This window comes from Alexandromys fortis, unplaced genomic scaffold (genome assembly GCF_014885135.2).
Source record: "Alexandromys fortis isolate MF-2015 unplaced genomic scaffold, M_Fortis_MF-2015_v1.1 scaffold_30, whole genome shotgun sequence".
NCBI classification, from domain to species: domain Eukaryota; kingdom Metazoa; phylum Chordata; class Mammalia; order Rodentia; family Cricetidae; genus Alexandromys; species Alexandromys fortis.
In genome coordinates, this window is record NW_026067922.1 from 11679912 (window position 1) to 11700353 (window position 20442).

General features: G+C 46.0%; 1 protein-coding gene across 2 annotated transcripts in view; it reads left to right on the forward strand.

Moving 5' to 3' along the window:
- Positions 1-20436, forward strand: part of Nol10 (nucleolar protein 10) — a 94579-nt gene extending 74143 nt beyond the window's left edge. For both annotated transcript variants that reach the window (XM_050141960.1, XM_050141962.1), the window contains 4 exons: positions 5626-5802; positions 6322-6569; positions 16078-16180; positions 20028-20436. In XM_050141960.1, coding sequence (XP_049997917.1) covers positions 5626-5802; positions 6322-6569; positions 16078-16180; positions 20028-20147 — 648 coding nt within the window. In that variant the 3' untranslated portion in view covers positions 20148-20436. The remainder of the gene's footprint in view (positions 1-5625; positions 5803-6321; positions 6570-16077; positions 16181-20027) is intronic.
- The last annotated feature ends 6 nt before the right edge of the window (positions 20437-20442 follow it).

Consider the following 20442-nt stretch of genomic DNA (forward strand, 5'->3'; position numbering starts at 1 on the left):
TTAGAACTTGCTGGTGTAATTATGATTCCCTTTCAACAAACACACATTGAGCTCCCCAAATGCGCAGGCAGCTTTGAGACGTATAGGCCCGTGCCCGTTTGACTTTTAAGGGTCCAAGTGAGTAGGGCCATTTTTCCCACAGCATCATCTTCTACATACCAACTTCCCTCTGCGGCTGCAGTCTGTGTGAGTGCGTTGTTCCTGGGTTCTGTGCTTGAGAGAGGCTGTGTGCGGGGCTAGAACACCACAGGAGGGGTGTCTTAGCCTCAGGACTCAGTAAGCACCCTTAAGGCTTTATATTAAAGTGATAATTCATTGCTCTTGGGACAAAATATAATTATGTGCAAACTGGGTTATATCAGATAGTTTTAACATTAGAATTTTATCACTTAAAGTTTATTTAGTTGTCAACTACAATGTTTGTGTTTCTCTTAAATTACAGTAATATGAACACTTAAAGCTAAGATGTTGCTGTAGGGCCTGTGGGAGGGTTGTCCATCAGACCTCGTCTTCTCCTCCTGCCTTGTTTGTGCGTCTCTGGGGCTCCCACAGAAATACTTCCGCCTTTGTAGCTCATTATTTTGGTACAAAATTCTCCTGCTGTTGCCTTTCATGCTGGCTCTTGACTTTTTCCTTCCCACTGAAGCTGGCAGTAACTTTGGTTAAGTCAGAATTGGGCATTCACAGTGTTGAATAAGTGCTGTTTGTAGCCGAGTCACTTCGCATGACTTTGATTTCCCCAGGAGTTAGGAATCATTCTGTGTAGCACAAGTCTGGACCTTGTGGCAAGAGTCTTTGTGGATCAGATGAGTCTGTGCGTTCCTGAAACACTTGCTTCTAAGACTTTTGGGCTTGTGACCTTCAAATCTTGGAGTCCCTGTGCTGTTTGATGTCCTCCTCTATGCTGGACAAAGAATTGGAAGAACCCTGGGTTTCTGAAGGAATGCAATTTCCACGTAAATGCTTCCCGGTCTCCAGATGAGTACCCAGTAAGGAGTCATGAGCGTAAATATAAAATGCAGGTTCTTCAGCAGCCTCCCACTCGTTGGCCTGTGCTCTCCCAGCCATTGCCTAGAGGGGTTACCCCTGAGACAGGAGGGGCCATATCCTAGCAATGCGCTCATGGCCAACGTGCCTCACTGGATGCACTTCCAGCTTGTAGTCTGGCCCAGACATATTGCTGACTGCTTGCTGAGCCACTCAGCCTAGAAACCTAGGTCTTTAGTGTTGGGGAAATTCTCTAGGTGGGGGAGGGAGGAATTGTTATTTTCTGCCATGGTCTTTGTTATTTGTTCATAGTTGGGGTGGGGAACTAGGGAGCTGCAGGAAAATACAGAGGTGGGGACAAGCTGAGGTGTTTGGTAGAGACCCACATCAGCAGCTCTGTTGCTGCTGCTGGAAGGGAAGGACAGGGAGGCCCTGGTGTCACCTGCAGGCTGGGAGAGCACCTCCACCTGGCATGCTTCCTCATTTCCTCTCCTGTTCCCACACTCTTCCCTCTCTCACTAGACCCCGCCCCTCTTCTCTGGGCTAGAGGTGGGGCTAAAGAGCCAGTGTTCTAAGTATGTTTCTATATTGGGACAAGGTAATAGCAAATGTCTGCTCAGATCCACAAATGTGATTCTCTGAACTGAACACCACTTTCATATGGATTCCACCAAATACTAACGCAAGTGTTGAGTGTGAGTGAGTGAGTGTGTGTGTGTATGTGTGTGTGTGCCTGTGTGAGATGTGTAAGCACACGTTTCTGTCGTATTCTTTTTTTTTTCTTTTAAGTCAGATGTGAAAACAAGCATTTAGACAACCAAAAATAACCAAGGGAAAACAGCTGGGCAAAGGAGTTTTTATTTTATAATCATTCATCTAAAGTATATTTGTCTTTCGGCAGAATAATTTATTTGTTGTAAATTAAGGGGGAAAATCTTTAAAATACCAGCATTATTTAGCAACATGTATTATTTAACAGTCTGTTATTTTATTTTATTTTTTTTTAGTTTTTTGAGACAGGGTTTCTCTGTAGCTTTGGAGCCTGTCCTGGCACTAGCTCTTGTAGACCAGGCTGGCCTCAAACTCACAAAGATCCGCCTGAAGGCATAAGTCACAAACAATGACACGCCAGTTTGGAATTATGATTAATAGGTTGGTATTTATTTAAAGAGGAAAAAACTTACAGATCATCGTCCCAGACAACAGCCCTCTGCGCAACCAGGAAGGGAGTCTAGTAGCCTGAGGAGCAGGAAGTGAAGAGAGCTAGGCGGAGGAAAGTAGCCCCTTTTTTAAAGGGAGAGAGACCAAGCCCCAATGGGCTGGTATCTCAGCAGCTATTGGTTGGAGGAGCGGAAGGACCTCCCGCAACATCCGCCTGCCTCTGCCTCCTGAATGCTGGGATTAAAGGCGTGTACCACCGCCCTGCCAGTCTGTTATTTTAAATATAATAACTAGTAAATACAGCAAGGTATTAATTTTTTCCCTTTTTCTTAACCTAAAGTTGGGCACATAGCTATTGACCTGAAATATTGGTAAATCACCACTACCACCTTTTCCATATTTACAGGTGACTCTAAAATTTACCTGGTGTCCCCTCCTATCTCCTGTGTCCTTTTATGAGTTATTGCTCCCAAGATACCTAATGGTATCGTTCGGAATGTGGTTGATACCTGTGCCATACTCAGTCTTTAATGAACATATTTCTTGCCCTTTGTGCTGGTCCACACCATTTATCCTGAAGCCCTAATAATGATGGCTTTAAACTCGTCCTTCCCAGTGGTCTGCCCACTCAGGCTTGACAGCTCAGAGCTGTTTCCAGCCTCTTGTTTAATTCTTAGTTCATCTCCTCCAACTACCTTTCAGTTCTGTAGAAATATATCTCACATCCTTCATACATCTGCACACCCTTCATACATCTGTACATCCTTCTTACGTCTGCACACCCTTCATACATCTGCACACCCTTCACACGTCTGTACATCCTTCATACATCTGCACACCCTTCATACATCTGCACACCCTTCTTACATCTGCACACCCTTCATACATCTGTACATCCTTCTTACATCTGCACACCCTTCATACATCTGCACACCCTTCATACGTCTGTACATCCTTCATACATCTGCACACTCTTCCTACATCTCCACGTCCTTCATACATCTCCTCGTCCTTCATACATCTCCTCGTCCTTCATACATCTCCTCATCCTTCATACATCTCCACGTCCTTCATACATCTCCACATCTTTCATACATCTCCTCGTCCTTCATACATCTCCACATCCTTCATACATCTCCACGTCCTTCATACATCTCCTCGTCCTTCATACATCTCCTCATCCTTCATACATCTCCACGTCCTTCATACATCTCCACATCTTTCATACATCTCCTCGTCCTTCATACATCTCCACATCCTTCATACATCTCCACGTCCTTCATACATCTCCTCGTCCTTCATACATCTCCCCCTTCATACATCTCCTCGTCCTTCATACATCTCCTCGTCCTTCATACATCTCCACGTCCTTCATACATCTCCTCGTCCTTCATACATCTCCTCGTCCTTCATACATCTCCACGTCCTTCATACATCTCCTCGTCCTTCATACATCTCCTCGTCCTTCATACATCTCCACGTCCTTCATACATCTCCACGTCCTTCATACATCTCCTCGTCCTTCATACATCTCCACGTCCTTCATACATCTCCACGTCCTTCATACATCTCCTCGTCCTTCATACATCTCCACGTCCTTCATACATCTCCACGTCCTTCATACATCTCCTCGTCCTTCATACATCTCCACGTCCTTCATACATCTCCACGTCCTTCATACATCTCCTCGTCCTTCATACATCTCCTCGTCCTTCATACATCTCCACGTCCTTCATACATCTCCTCGTCCTTCATACATCTCCACGTCCTTCATACATCTCCACGTCCTTCATACATCTCCTCGTCCTTCATACATCTCCACGTCCTTCATACATCTCCACGTCCTTCATACATCTCCTCGTCCTTCATACATCTCCACGTCCTTCATACATCTCCACGTCCTTCATACATCTCCTCGTCCTTCATACATCTCCTCGTCCTTCATACATCTCCACATCCTTCATACATCTCCACATCCTTCATACATCTCCTCGTCCTTCATACATCTCCACATCCTTCATACATCTCCACGTCCTTCACATCTTTATATCCTTCATAACCTCTGAGCATCCTTCATACATCCGCATGTTTTTTCTATGGTGCCTTGTAGCAAACACATTGTGTTTTTTTTCTCCCCTTTGAAGTTGGGTTCAGGAACTGGAGCTTTTCTTTCCTTGATCTATTTTAGAAATGATGTTTACTCAAGGAAGACTTTTGAACTTAGTGTCTCTTGGAATTTTAGTTAATAGCTTATCAATTCAGAGTTTTGTATAAGTAATAAATAGGTCATACTCCCCCATGTCTTGTGATTTGCCATGTTTTTATGTAGCTCTGCCACACAAATGCAACATTCAGAACTTAGTTCAGAGGTGGAGCATCAGTCGGTAAAATAAAGTCTGTTCTGTCAAGCGAGAGCCATCACAGGAAGCTGGCCTGTCCCAGCTCTGTTCTAGGCTGTCACTCTGATGTATAATCGTCCCTGGGTGATTGTTCCCCTCCAGCTTCCAGGCCATGAGTGTGAGAATAGCATCATATGTGACATGAGCACAGCTTGTCATCTGTGTCATATGTTTATTGTACGTGTTAGGAAGCTTGCTATTTAAAATGCTACAAATAAAAAGGAATTTAATGTCAGCTCTGAGCTATGCAAATGAACCTGAACAGGCTGGGCGATGGTGGCGCGCGCCTTTAATCCCAGCACTAGGGAGGTAGAGGCAGGCGGATCTCTGTGAGTTCAAGACCAGCCTGGTCTACAGAGCTAGTTCCAGGACAGGCTCCAAAGCCACAGAGAAACCCTGTCTCGAAAAACCAAAAATAAAATAAAATAAAATGAACCTGAACAGGCAAAGCTTTATTATGTAGTGATAGTTCTGTGTCCTGTAAGACTAAGTCATGGTCCAAGGAGGGAAACTAATGAACTTTTCCTTAGACTGCATGGAAGTGTCCCAGCTTCCAGGTAACTTAGGCAAAGTCAGTAAACTGCTATACCAGCTCTCCCTGCACATCCACACCGAGAACTCAAACTCCTTCTGTTGTGGAACATGAGGTTGGGAAGCTTCCTTATTTTAGTTTAATATGGTAGCTGTGCTTTAAAAACCATATCCTTATGTATTTCCTTGAGAAATGTTGGGTTGTTTGTGTTTGCTTTGCACTAGAAATATCAGCTGAAGAATCTTCTTCCCTCTATAGTAAGCATAAAATTAGCTGAAAAGATTCATTCTTTGATCACCCTGTGTAATGCCCAGGAATTATCAATCAAGTGCTAAGTATATCAATAGAATTTGTTTCGTTGGTGGGAAGTAAAACCTAGAATCAATTAGGAAGTTCTGAAAACCAGTTCTAAAGAAAATTTGGACATTTGATAATGTTAGTAGTCTCATGTGGCTGGTTGGTTTATAATGGAGAAGTGTTGTACAGCCGCTTTCTGATGAGAGCTCACTCAGGCACCCACTTAAACTGGTCCTGTCTCTCCTGCAGAGCCTCCCGAATATCCTCACAGACGATCGATTCAAAGTTATGTTTGAGAACCCCGACTTCCAGGTGGATGAAGAGAGTGAGGAGTTCCGGCTTCTCAACCCACTTGTCTCGAGGATCAGTGAGAAGAGGAAGAAGCAGTTGAGGATGTTGGAGCAGCAAGAGCTTCAAGCTAAGAACGTAAAGCACGCCCGTCACTTAGCTGGGGTGGCTTCTTGTTGTGTGCCTGTCTTAGAGACCGTTAGTTCCACCCTGTACATGCTGTGGTGTCACATAGGACACCTGGGCTGCAAGTCTACATCAACTACAAGACTACAGTCCCCCATACCTCCGCCTTCTCTTCCTGACCCTCTTTCCCTGTTAGTCCCTTTGTTCCACTAGACAGGTGCACTTCCACTCTCATGTCATATGTACTTACATGATTCTGTGTTTACACATGACATTTCACAAAGACAGGTATTGTATGTTAACTGTTTCTTTGACCTGCAGTTTTCTGTGAATTACAAAGCCTTTGATTGTACATAAGAGGTAATTAGTTGCTTGCTAATTGCTTGACATTCACCCTGGAATCTGTCTTATTAATTAAAGGCATTTCTTCTGATGTGCTGTGGAGCAGCTGCCATGGACTCTAATGGGCCGCTGCCTCTGATGAGCCGTGTTTGGCTGGGGAAGAGCTCTTCATGCTGTTTTTAATTTCAGGAAGAGGAGGAAGAACCAGAAGGAAGGCCGAGCGATGCAGAAAGTTCGGAGAGTTCAGATGATGAAAAGGCCTGGGTAGAGGAAGTCAGGAAGCAGCGCAGACTCCTGCAGCAGGAGGAGAGAGTGAAGCGGCAGGAGCAGCTGAGGGAGGACCAGCAGACAGTCCTGAAGCCCCAGTTCTATGAGATCAAAGCGGGAGAGGAGTTCAGAAGCTTCAGGGAGTCTGCCACCAAGCAGAAGCTGATGAAGTGAGTACTGCCGTGGGGTACCAGCTGTGCTCCCCTCCTTGTGCACCACCCCAGAGATGGCACCTGTCCTCTCTAGGGGGTGGGTACCAGAGGACAGTGGGGAGCCTGCACCCCAACCCTGGCAAGAAACTCATTGGTAAAGCCCTATCTGCCTGTTAAACCACTTTTTGGAATTTTCATATATTACATATGTAAGAACATTTTAACCTTCAAATACCACACTCTTAATCCCTGTGTTTTCCACTGGGCTCCCCAACCTATAGTCAATTGCCTTGTTCCATGCCCTGGAGGTCAGACAGTAGTAGCAGAGGCTACTTAACAAAAAGTAATGTTTTATTAGTTTGCTTTGAGACAGTTTTGTAATGAAGCCCAGGATGGCCTCAAACTTGCCATTCTCCTGTCTCCACTTGCTTTTGGGTCCTGGAATGGTAGGCTAACAGAAATTTGTTTTGTTGTTTGGTTTGGTTTGGTTTTTTGACAATTCCTCTGTGTAGCATTGGCTGTCCTGGAACTCTCTGTAAACCAAGCTGGCCTCAAATCCACAGATCCAGCTGCCTCCCAAGTGCTGGGATTAAAGGCATGCACCCACCACCATCCGGCCAGAAATTATTTTTAGCACCTAGATCAAGGGCTGGGGGATTCCTCATTGGTAAAGTATTCACTGTTCCAATGTTAGGGTCTGAATTTGATTCCCAGTTCCCACGCAAAAGAGTGCCTGGGAACAGACCAATCCCTGGGGCTTGGCCAGTCTACCCGTATCTGCACACCCAAATTCAGTAAGAGATCATGTCTCATAAAGATAAAGTGGAAGCCAGGTATAATGGTGAACACCTTTAATTTCTGTTGGGATTAAAGGAGGCAGAGGCAGGAGGGTTACAAATTCAAGGCTAAACTGGGCTCATAGTAAGTTCCAGGATAGCCAAGTCTATATGGAGAGACCTTGTCTCGAATAATTTATTAATTAATTAATCTTAAAAAGTAAAGTGGAGAGTGATTGAAGGTACTCACCTTTAGCTACCAGTCTCTGCATAACATGTGCATACATGTATGTGTGCATTTACATATACACATAGGCAAATATACCTAACACATGTAAGGGTCTTGGTCATGTTTACCCTATCTCAGTTACCTGATTATTGGAAATTTACTCAGAAATTTGCTAGAACTTTTAAGCCCTTTGCAACTGAATGGAAAGGTGCAGACAGAGAGGTGACTGACAGGGCTTATGCGAGAGAGGATGGGAGTTTGTGTTCAGTGGGTTCAGAGTTTCAGTGTGGGAAGATGCTGTTGCTTGTCAAGGCTGTGCAACAATGGGAATATGCTTGATGCTCCCAGGCTGTCCACTTTACACAGCTTAGATAGTTTTATGTCATAAATATTGACCATAATGGAAAAATATCAACCCTCAGAAAGTTGTATTGTTTTGGACTATTTTCAGTTGTCAAGTAGCAAGTGATGATTCTTCTGTTTGAGGCTCTGTAAGCAAAGCATTGTAGCTTGAATAATAAAAACCCAGAGACAGATATTAGGGTTCAAGCTGTAAGACCAGAGAAGCAAAGCAGCCAAGCCACTAGAGAACTCTTCTCTTTCTGAAATCTTCAGACTGAAAAGAGAGCGAGTTCCTGTCTCATCCTGCTTTATATTCCTCTCTGTTACTGGGATTAAAGGTGTGTACCACCACCACCCAGCCCCTATGGCTAACTCATGTGGCTGCTGGGGTGTGTGTGCCACCACTGCCTGGCTGTATGACTGACTAGTGTGACTAGCTTTCCACTCTGATCTTCAGGCCAGCTTTATTTATTAAAACACAAAACATCACTGTAGAGCATTGAGATAACGGTTGGGCACTCTAAGTGGTCCTTGAGGTGTCCTGAGGAAAGAGCTGGGATACCCTTGGGAGCAGCTATGAGGCCAAAGAGGAGCCAGGGTAGTCAGGTAGAGCCAGCACCATGTCCCATCCCTTGAGGTTCCCCAGCACCCAGTGCTGCTTCTGGGGTTCCGGCATGCCTTTCTCATTTTCATGCATCAACCGCTCATCTAACACACGCCTGGAACTGCAAGTGGTGAATGGCTCCTACCACTTAGAATCTAGAAGCACATGTCTTGTTCTAATTAGTCAAAGGTGTGTTGTGGAATAAAGAAGCTAGTGATACTACGCATGCCGGTGCAAGCAAGTGTGCGTGCACACGCGCGCACACACACACACATACATCATAGAGTTTTGTTCTGAGGGACTGCTGTTTGTTTGGTTTGGTGTTTTAGAGACAGAGTTTCACTCTACAGAGAGCCCAAGCTGGCTTGGGTTCACCTCCATAGCCCAGGCTAGACTACATTTTTGGTTACTTATAAGTGGAATTGCAGTCATATTGCTGTTCTCTGCTTAGCCTTTGAGAAGTGCTGAGCCACTTTGCAGGGCGGTGCATCCTATCTTGCTTTGTCCAGATGTCACTCTTAGGCCTTGTGATGGGACAGACTGCATGTGCATGTCTTTGTTAGATTTTCCGATGTGTTTGTCTTCTTCATGTGCTCTCACCTGGTGCTTGGACCAGAACAGGCCCAGGGCTGACTGTCAGTTACCCCTTCAGAGAATACTCAAAAAAACTCATTTCCCTGGTAACCACTGTTAGGAAACTGGAGTGGTTGTTTTCAGGGAAACATTGGAATTAGGCCACGCTTGGGGGTAAGGGTGTGACTAAGCTCACTGACATTTCTTCCTGTGGGCTGGAACTGGATATTAATGTAAAAAACAAACAGGATAAAAATATATATTTAGGAGCTGAAGAGATGGCTCAGAGCAGCATGTTGTTTTTGCAATAGACGGGGCCCAGTCCCCAGCACCAGCATGGTAGTTCAGAACCATCTGAAATGCCAGTTCCAGGGTCTGATGTTGTCTTCTGACCACTACAGAACCAGGCCTGCACGTGGCAATGTATGTGAAACAATCAAACACATAAAATACATTTCTTTAATTTTTAAAGGGTTTTTAAGTTCTTATTTAGTGGAGCTGGAGAAATGGCTCTGTGATTGAGAGCGCTTGCTCTTCAGAGGACCTGATTCATTTCCAGCACTGACATCAGAGGCTACAACCACATGTAACTCCAGCTCTGGGACATCTGAGTCCCTCTTCCCGCCCCTCTGGATATCCCCACACAGAGCACACACTCATGAAGATTACACACATCTTTTTTTTTTTTTTTAATTTAAGAATGGGGCTGGAGAGATGGCTCAGTGGTTAAGAGCACTGATTGTTCTTCCAGAGGTCCTGAGCTCAATTCCAAGCAACCACATGGTGGCTCACAACCACCTATAACAAGATTTGGTGCCCTCTTCTGATGTGTGGGCTTACATGCCAGAACACTGTCTACATAATAAATAAATAAATCTTTAAAAAAAAAAAAAAAGAATAAACAGTAGATCTGGTAAGGTGTTTCTGTGGTAGACACTTGCTGACGACATGAATTTGATTCCACATCTCACATAGTGAACGAAGAAACTGGCTACTCTAAGTTGTTTGGCTGTCACATATGCTCCCTCTCTGCACACAAAATAAATGAAGTATAGTGAACTAATTTTTTTTTTTGTTTTTGTTTTTTTCGGGACAGGGTTTCTCTGTAGCTTTGGTGCCTGTCCCAGAACTAGCTCTTGTAGACCAGGCTGGCCTCGAACTCCCAGAGATCCGCCTGCCTCTGCCTCCCTAGTGCTGGGATTAAAGGCGTGTGCCACCACCGCCCTGGCGTGAACTAATTTTTTTTTAAGATAAATAAGCAATAGCTGAATGAACCCTCTGTAGTAAAACACTTTTAGTGAGTTAAACATTCACTTTGAAAAGAACTTGCTTCCATAAGTCCTGCTACTTAAGGAACTAATCCACTAGAGTGTGCTAGCATTGGCAAAAGCAGCTTATTGAATGCTAGTCTTGACTGGATTATTGTAGCAAATCCTGACCTTGCAGATCTTAATATTATTTAAGTATTGAGCCATTATCCTTCAGAGAGCTGAAGTGACTCCTTATGTTTGCTGCGTGAGTCACCGCAAGGCAGTCAGCATGGGACTCACCCAGCTTGAAAATCATTGTGACAGAAAGTAAATGCAGTCAGTAGTAAGCAGGGTTTAGATAAATGCACGTGTCTATCAACACAGATTTTCATGCCTTGCATGTTGCTAGATGTATTTGTGAGTTATTCACCCACTTATCAAGTTCCCCACCCACCATCCATTCATCAAACATCTGAGGAGTGCCTGGTGTGAGCTAAGACCCTCCTAGACCCTGAGGACAGGAAGGAAGGACACAGGCCTGTGTTGCTCTTACCCTAGCAGATATCCTCTGAGTCAGAGAGGTGTGGGAGAGGGACAGAAGAAAGAGAGGGCTTAATTTAGGGAAAATTCAAGAAAGTCTTTGTGAGAGTCATGTTGGAACTGGTCTTTGAAAGCTGAGCACTCAGAGGGGTAGGGACAGGTCCCGCCAGGTCCATGGAAAGCCATAGAGCACTGTCCAGCTGAGATTAATGGCGAGTCTATCGCAGTCTCTCCCTCAATAACATGAACACTTGCATAACAATACTGCACATTTGTGGTAGAGTCAAATCATAGACGTGTAGGAGTCCCTATCTAGAAACCCACAGCATGATGCCTCAGCTCTAGAACAGTGATGTGGGAGAGTCTGGACTCCAGAGGAACCACTCAGTCAGATCTCAGGAGAAATTGAGCCTAAGCTGCAAGGCAAGAGGAGCTGACAGGCTCAGAGCCAGGTTATTACCTAAAAGACCATTGACAGTGGGCGAGATGGACACCAACTACAGCACTGGCAACTGACTTGACTCCAAAAGCAGAACGGAGCAGTCGAGGGTGGCATTAAGTGGCCAGCATGTTGCATGTTCCCTGTGAAGTGGTGCAGATGTAACACTCCCAAGTGTGGAGCTGGGTTCTCAGCATATGAACTCTACAGAGTCAGTCTGTCCTCTTGGTGGCGTTCAGTGGGCAGATGGAGACTTTCTGGGTCTGGATGGACTGAGTAATGCTGAGCAGGTCAGAAACATATTTTAAACAGGCTAGTTGATCCAAGAGTTCTGGCAGTGAAAGGTGCTACAGTCAGTAGCTTGATGGGGACAGTCTTTTAGGCTTGAGAGGGTGTATGTTACAGGCAGGGAAACTCAACCTCAGGAAGTGGGTAATAGCAGTGAGAGAAGGGAGTTGATTGACAGTGGGTTTAGTAAGGAAGCAGGTAGCGGTGGGGCAGGGCCAAGTCAAGATACTAGCTCACAAGGGCAGGTGTGCATGCTGGCCTCAGTGGGGTACAGGAACATGGGCTCTCTTGGGTGCGCGGGGCAGCGGAGACCCGCAGGACATGACGGGGAGGAACAGAAGCCAAATGGAGTCCTTGGGTAATGCTGGGTGTACCGTATGTTCTGGTCCACCGTGTAAAAGTGCTTGTCTTTGAATTGGTACTCTTGGGTAGGTTCCGGAAATTCACAGATTTCTAAAGTAGTTCCTGCCTTAGAGGACCTCGTCGGCAATAGGTAGTTCAGTAGATCTTAGTGAGTCTTGTCATGGTGGCCTCACTGTCCCTCTGTGGCCAGCTTCCCCCACTGACAGTGAAGGAGAGCTGACCACAAATGGAACATTTAGAGTATCAAATTCTTTTCTTTTTCTTAGAAAAAGAAATTCCTATGTGCTGGAATTCTTCCAGACATGTTCTACAAGGTCCAGCTTTAGAAATCTAATTTTAACATTAGTTCCATACTTGAAGGACAGTGTGAAAGCACATGTCATACATGAGCATGAACTGTAACTCCAAAGAGTGCCCCTACCAGGTGGCACACAGCCTGCTTCCTTGTTCTTATGAATAGCAGCTTCCTCCTTCAGCATGCACAGGTCACGTCAGTCATATTGCTTGGCTGGTTCTTTTAACAGTTAATCTTGGAGATTTTGCTTGTATCATAAGTCTACCTTGCAGCTGCATAGCAGTCTTTAGGATGGGTGTGTGGCTGTTTCTGTAGTCTTTCCTATTGGTGTGTATCTTTAGGTTGTCCGCACCTTTCCGGTTTTCATGGCTATGAATATACTCATGCACAGGCATTTCTTCAGAATGTCTCAGTGGCACATGCTTGATCAAAAGCTGTTTGTGATACAGACACTGTCAGGCTGTCCTCAGCAGAGTGGCTGCTTCCCCATATCTGCAGCAACCGTTGCGTGTGCTGAGAGGTGAGGCGTCACATTTTTGGCTGCTCGAATTGATTCCCTCCTTGGAGTCTTCAAAGCGCCGTTTGCAAGCTAGAAATATTGAGAGTTTATAGCCTTTTTGGAAAGGCAGAGATTTTTCAGTTATTTAATAGGTTGACTTTTTATTGTGCATGTTTGTGTGTTTGTATGAATTTATGTGCACCGTGTATGTGCAGATACCTATGGGAGCTACATGGTCCCCTGGAACTAGAGTTTTAGGTAGCTGCGAGCTGCCGATGAGGGTGGTGCTGGGAATCAGACTCTGCAAGAACAGAAAATGCTCTTAACCACTGAGCCCCCAAAGTTAGTTACTTAGGAATACCTAAAATTAAAATTTTAAAATACTAAAGTACTCTATATGTTTGGCTTCCATTTGCCGTGTAACTGCAGTCTGTGCGGAGGAACACTTCATTCTGTGCGTGTGCGGAGGAACACTCCTCTCTATTGCCTTCTGCTCTTTGGCTTGCCAGCCCTGCAGAGGGACTTTTAAAAACCCGGTCGAGGAGTGATTTTTAATTAAATGTTGCTAATTAAAGAAATTATAAAGTATATGTGTGTATTTTAAACCTCAAAGAAGTAAGTCATTCTCCTTTCCTGGGGCAACTAATAAATAATCTCATTTGATTTTTTTCCCTTGTAGTTTATGCCCATTTTTCTTTTTTAATATTAAGGTATCCTTACTAATCATTTAGGCTCTTCCCTGAGAGGCCTCTGTGTGCTACCCTGGGTAGCTGGGTAGTTCGGCTTCAGTCATCGTGGTTTTTCTTAACTTGTCCTGCTTACATTTTTTTCTGAAATACACAATTGTACCAAATAGCAAGTGTTGTGTGTCATCACCACCCCCCCCACACACACACACCCCAGACCTGAAACCCGGGGTGGGGAGAGACAAGGAGGGCCTGAGGTCAAAAAGGAAGTCAGTCCCTCCCCTACCTGTGTGTTTCTCTACATCCTGTCCCAGGTGTTCTGCAGCTGTGTCTGTCCTTCAAAGTCTCTGACCCGTCACACTCCAGCAGCAGACACTGACCTGCTGGGTGGCAGCCACGCTCAGCAAGCTGACGTTCAAAGGGAGGGAAGTCAAGCTTGCTTTAATGTAGAAGTCTGCAACCATCCTTAGCTGTCTCTGATCTTCTGCCATGGCTCGTCCTAAAACTCAGCTTGCCTCTCCAAGCAGCCTAGACAGAACAAGTTTTTACAGGCACAGGAGAGAACATTGGGAGAAAAGCAGTTATGTGCCCTTGCGTGGAGGAAGTTGGGGCATTCTTAAAAGAGTAGTAATTTCCCACAATTGACTTGAAGAGTCTTTACTTCCCAAATTAAGGTGTTCTGTGGCCCACTTTGTCTCTGTGGCTCCACAGTTGTTGGGAGTTCCTGGTGGCTTTGAAGCTCACCATGCGGAGCTGTTAAGAGAGCAGCTGTGAACGGACCGAGGAGCCTGCCCAGGTGGACAGCATGCCACACTGCAGGCAGCTTGCACCTCAAATTACTTAAAAAATTGAAACTAGATTTTCATTTCTTCAAGTCTGTCCTGGGGAAGCGTGTCACTGAGAACACTTGATGGACATGTCTCCTGCAGAGGTGTGTGTGTAAGTGTGGTCAGACACACACCTGAAACGCAGAACCCTCCCCTGGAACCCCAGCTTTAGACTGGATCCACATATGGCCCGGGGCAAGTCATTTAGCATCTACCTCCCTTTTGCCATCCATAAAGGATAAACACTTGTGTCTCAGGATTGTTGAAAGGATTAATTAGTTAGTCTGTGAAGAGCTTTGAAGATGAAGAGTGCTTTAAAAGTGCTTCTGAATAGCACTATCGCCTAGGAAAGAGCGCATTCTCTGCTACCCACTCAGGCCTCAGACGGTAACGCCAGCGCGCTTAGCCCCTTACCCCAGTTATAAAGTGAGAGCAGTTTCTCATGGCGTGGACATCAAACGCCGGCTTCAAAGTCTCACAGGAACCTCACCGTGAAGCAGCTCCCTCAGGAGCAGGGTTCCCACCCGAAATCAGCCACAGAGCTCATCCAAGGGTAGAGAGGGTGGCTCAGTCAGTCGCCTTTTCTTTTTGTCAAGTTTTCAGTATCAACTTTAACTTAGGGGTCCGTGGGTGGGGGTCCTCGAGTAGGGAAGGTTTTGTCTTGTGTCCTAGCTTGCTTTGAGGAGGAGGAAACAGAATACAAAGGAAACTGTTTTCTTCCCTTCTGGGTCCCGCTCTCCTCAGCGGGGTGAATGTGTGCTGAAGCGGTCAGTGAACTGCATGACTTGTGTCTGGGTTTACTTCAGTTTTCTCCCTCTAAAACAAGTTTGGGGGTTTATGATAGAACATTCCAGTAGTTTGCAGGTAAGTTTTACATGTCATTGCTGCTGCAGAATTTGAGTGTAATATTGGTCCTGGAGAGTGGGGCATGGTGGTGCACGCCTGCAACCCCAAAACTAGAGAGACTGAGGCCAGATTGCGTAGTTTTCAAGGCTAGCTTGGACTGTCAAATAAAAGTCTCATTATGGGTGCACGCATACACACACACACACTCACACCAGCACTGGAGATCACATGAAGGATTTTTAGAAGAAGATTTAGAAGAAAATTAATTACAGATCAGCCAATGGTTATAGAGATTCCCATTGTAAAAAAAAGACTAGAACAGTTTAGAAAACCCGATCAAGAAGTATTTCAGTACAGCCAGGGCTGTTAAATGGAGAAACCCTGTCTCGAAAAACCAAAAAAAGGAATTTCCCCGAAGTGCCAATTGTTTCTGTTCCTAGACAGTATGAACAGGTGGATTTGTGTTGAAGTTGTCCATGTGAAAGATGGGGACTGCTTGAAGCTGAGGGAAGAGCAGCAGCCGTGTTACAGTAACCCTCTGTGACTGAGAACTGTTTGTAGGCAGTGTTTTGTAGACAGTGACCAAGGGCCACATGTCCACCCACCCTGCTGGTTTACAGTGATTTAGAATCACCGTCCCTGCAGACCATCACAGGACACCGTACGCCAGAAACATCACTCCTGTGCTTTAGTTTCAGAAATATAATCCAGTAAGATACGTGCAGCCGTGGAGCTCTAGCCCTTGAGTAGTGGATTAGCGGGTGTTTCTGCCGTTCCTTGCTTTAGTGTGTGCTTATGGAGGGTGACAGTCTGGGGACGGCCCACTCCTCTGGGCTCTGCCGGGCAGTGTTCCTGTTTACCGTGTGCACAGACGACTTTTCTTGACGCCATCAGTCCTGATTCACACTTGTTCCAAGTAGTAAATCAAAGCGTGTCAGTTAACGTGCCGTTCTTCTCACTCTCCTACAGCAAAACTCTGGAAGATCGTTTGAAACTCGAAGCAAAACATGGGACGTTGAATGTATCCGACACCACTGTTGGCAGCAAGCAGCTGACGTTTACACTCAAGAGGGTACGTTGTTTCCTGATGTTATTTTTAATTCACACAGGAAAGCCGTGGGTATGTGTCTGGCTTCTGGACCAAATTCTCAAGCTTCTCCCACTGAGGAAGAACTGTTCCCTACCCCAGTGATTTCCTGTAGCCGAGGAAGAGTGGCTGGGAGTTTTAGTGCTGCGGGCAAAGGTGGGCCTCATGCTGGAGGGTCCTGCTGTGACCTGCTGTTCTCCTTTGGCCCCCGGCTGAGGAAGGGGGATGAACACACCCAGTACTTACCTGGAAAGGACTAGGAAGTGACCAGCTGTGGTGCCTCAGGTGATCCCTTCGGGCTCGCCCAAATACAGCCATTTCCCAGGGGACTTTCTCAGCCAGTGGCAATGTGTTACCAGTTGTCTTGAAGATGCTGTTCTTAAACGAGGTGTCATGATAATGCCTCTTGCACATTGTGGGAGGGCTAAGTCCCTTCAGTATCTACCATCAGCTAATTAGAGAAACATCAACACGGTCTTTCTCGACTAAGTCATTGTCTCATTCCCAGTGAGTCCCCTCAACAAAGTTGCCCAGTAGAAAGGGTGACCGCAAGGGCGACCACAGCACCACCCATGGCTCCTTTGCTGACCCGGCGTGCCACTCACATGCCGTAAAATCACATGCCCTGTTTTTTGTTAAGTGTGCACTTGTTTAACTTTTAGCACTGTCGAAGGAGAAGCTGCTGCATAGGAGCACGCTCTAGCAGTGCGTTTTTGCAGCTTCCTGAAACTGTCAGTCTGTAGTTTACCAGACTGTTAAAGCTAAAACTACTTGATGTTAGTTTTTTCTAAAACCAAATGAGCAGTTTGATTTGTGTTAACAAGGCTTATTGTAGCTTATCGCCTGTTCTATAAGCGGCAACTGTGTCTCCCCTCTGCCAGCAGGATCTGCTCTAGACACAGACCTGCAGTTTCTCTTTGTGGCTCTGTGCTGCTGATTGCAGGGCAGCGCTGCCCTTGTTCCTTCCCCATAGCCATGAGTAGCCCTGAGCCAGGGGAGACAAGAAGCACCCCTGAGCCCACGAGCGGGGTTATCTGGTTAATTCTTTGAGTGAAGTTGGAAAACACAGACGGAAAAGGGCATGCACACTCATGCTATTCCCCCACTGTCTTTTCTTTCCATTTTCATGTCTTGGTGCTTAGTGTTTGTCCTCCAGGTCCATGCACATGCTAGACCACACTACAGCAGAACCGCATCCCCAGTGCTTTCTAGGATGTTCCCTAAGTCTGTAACCATCTCAGTCTAACCTGGCATCTCAGAGTGGGGGAAGATAGCCTAGTGGGAGAACGCTGGTCCAGAGGCCCTGGCCATAGGCAGTGAGAGGATGCAGTATTTCCCACCCCACCCCACCCCACCTGACACCACACCACACCACACTGAACTTTTAAGTCAGTAAATACCATGTTGAATATCACTTCATAAATTTGCAGTAAAATGAAAAGATGAAAAGATACCCTAAAAATTGCTTGAAGTGACCTCAGAATCAAATGGATGCTTTGAGACTATTTGGGAGAATATACTATATCAACTAGTGTTTGATTTGTGTGTTTTATTACTTGATTGGCATGCTCTTAATTATTAAGTATATCAGTGTTATATATTTAGAGAATCTGTATTTGTCTATAGAAGTTTCTATTCTGTTTATTATATGTGGTACACTAAAACAAAATCATGGAGTTGTCCAGTACATCCAGACGCTTTCTGCAATGTCAGTAGAATTCACAAGGAGGCTGTGTGCACTAGCGCTCTGTGTGTGTTCTCACCCCTTCTTCGTGAGGCTCTGGGCTACAACAGGGTAGTCAGGGCAGGAACTAGGAGACAGGAAAAGCTGACTTGGAAAAGAGCTAATTGCTCCATAAAGCCTGATGAGTGGGTGACACAGTGGCACGGTCTCTGGCGCAGCCTTGGGGAAGGAGGCTAATGATAGACCTCTGTGTGCGGGAAGCTTTGTCTACAGACAATAGCGGCCTCTGCCCAGCTCCTCCTGCTGACCCTCCCCTCACAGCTCCCAGCTCCTGCCCTTCTGGACTCAGCGTATCATTTTCCAACAGTATCTAAAGAAATGAATTTTATAAGCCAGGCATGGTAGTGCATGTCTGTAACCCTAGTCCAGGCACCTGGGGCCTGAGGCAAGAAGATGAGTCTGAGGCTAGTGCAGGCTCCGTATACACTGTCTCGGTGCTGGCAACGCTTTTTAGGGAGACTTGTTAATACATAACTGCAAAATGTTTCCCCCTCTTCTGCCCCCGCCTCCAAATTCTCACCAGAACAAACCCAGAGCCTTGTTCGTCATAATCAAATAGCTGTGTCAACTCTGCTAGGGTCTCGATGTTGCAGTTTGGTCAGCAGGGCAAGTGCAGCCCCCAGGTTTTAAAGTCTCCCTGCAGTTCTTTCTGCCAAGGATATGGGCAGGGTAAATGAAACACTTACAGAATTAGCCCAAAGTAAGTGCTCAGGGAGGAGGAAGAGGTGTCTATGCGCCTGTAGCAAGACATCTAATCCGTGTTTTAGGAAGCAGACTCCCATGCTGACATACACTTTTTATATATTTGTGTGTGTCTGTGTCTGTGTGCGCGTGTGCACGCACCATGTCATGCATGTTGAGGTCAGAGGGCGACATGTATAATCAGTTCTGTCATCTCCCATGTGGGCCAAGGGATCGAACTCAGGTCTTCAGGCTTGGTGGCGAGCACCTTTACCTACTGAACCACCTTATTTTTAAAAAATGCATGCCAGCCATGACCAGAGGAGTGAACCAGGAGGATGTGGTTGCCTCACCATTCCCCACTCCCACTCAGTGAGGAAGGGAGCCTCAGGTAGAGCACTGGGCTGCTTCCCTGCTGAACTGGAGAGAATGCTGGGTATGGCTTACTCTGAGAATGCACAGGAGATACTGATTTTCAAAAACAGTCCTGGCGTGATGTACGGAGACCCAGACAGAGAGCTCCGAGGATGTGGAAATGGCTCTCTCTGGTATCATCAGTTGCTTCCCTTCCCTCACCTCCCCACACCCACTGTTTAAACTCAAGAGGGAGACACTGATTATGAAAGTTCCCAGTGCAGCAGGCGCTGTGGTCTGTGATGCCAGGCCTTGCCCTGTGCAGCCACCCAGCAGACTCCCTCCACCACTCCCTCTAGCACTGATCCGCTCCTCTGTCCGGCTGACCTGCTGCTGGGAGTAGGGGTGCTGCTGGGGAGCAAGTGTGCCTGGGAGCAATCCCTCCTCTCAAGTAGGCAGATGAAGGTAGAGAACTCATGTGCAAACCATCCCCTCCATGGGCCCGGTGCATCCCAGAGCTGTGAACCTGGAGCCATCTGCCAAGTCTGGCAAGGATTAAGAGCAATTCTGTTCTTTGCAGGGAGACTGGATTAATCTGTGCTTCCTCCCCAGCACTCACCCTAAAGCTTTGGAGCTAGTCCTAAGAAGTGAGTTAGTCAGTTTTGTGTCATAACACATTTTGATAAAATTTTTCTGTTTGATTTTAAGTCTGTGTAAATGAAGTCACAGTTCTGCTGTGCAAGCTGAATGAGCTTGGGTTCTCTGGCCTCATAGAGCATCCAGCGGTCTCCTACTGTGTGCTTGGGCTGGTATATGGGTGTTTCTCCTTTGCCCACGGATTCAGAATGTCTCCTTTTGACAGTGGAAATTGGACTTTGTCCGTCCACTACCCCCAGCAGCCAGCACTTGGTGCTGAGCTGCACGGCATTGGTCCCAGGGCTCCATGCAGCCCTTTGCTGCATCCCAAAGGTTTCCAGGTGACCCCTGGCCTTTTCTCTTTTCTTTTCTTTTTTCTTACTTTTCTTTTTTTCTACTCACCCCACTTTCTTTTAGTCCGAACAGCAAAAGAAGCAACAGGAGGCAGAGAAACTGCATCGCCAGGAGAGGAAAAAGCTGCGGAGGTCTGCTGGTCACCTGCACTCCAGACCCAGAAGAGGCCGGCCCTTTCACTGACCAGGGAAGTCTGCCTGTGTGTGACTAGGACATGACACACAGGCGAGGGAACGCGGTAGTTAAACCTCCATGTAGATGAACGTGCATGGTGATGATGGTCTGACCTGGCCTGAGCGGGTCCAGATCCTGGGTGCTTTTTCTAAAGCAGGCATCATTTCTAATATTGGAAAGGTCTACATGAAATGAAAAGTTTCTCTGATAAAAACAAGAGGTTATTATTTTTACCATTACAATTATCTTGTAGGAAAGTCTTTTTTGTTTGGGTTTGGTTTGGTTTTTCTTTTTTTTTTTTTTT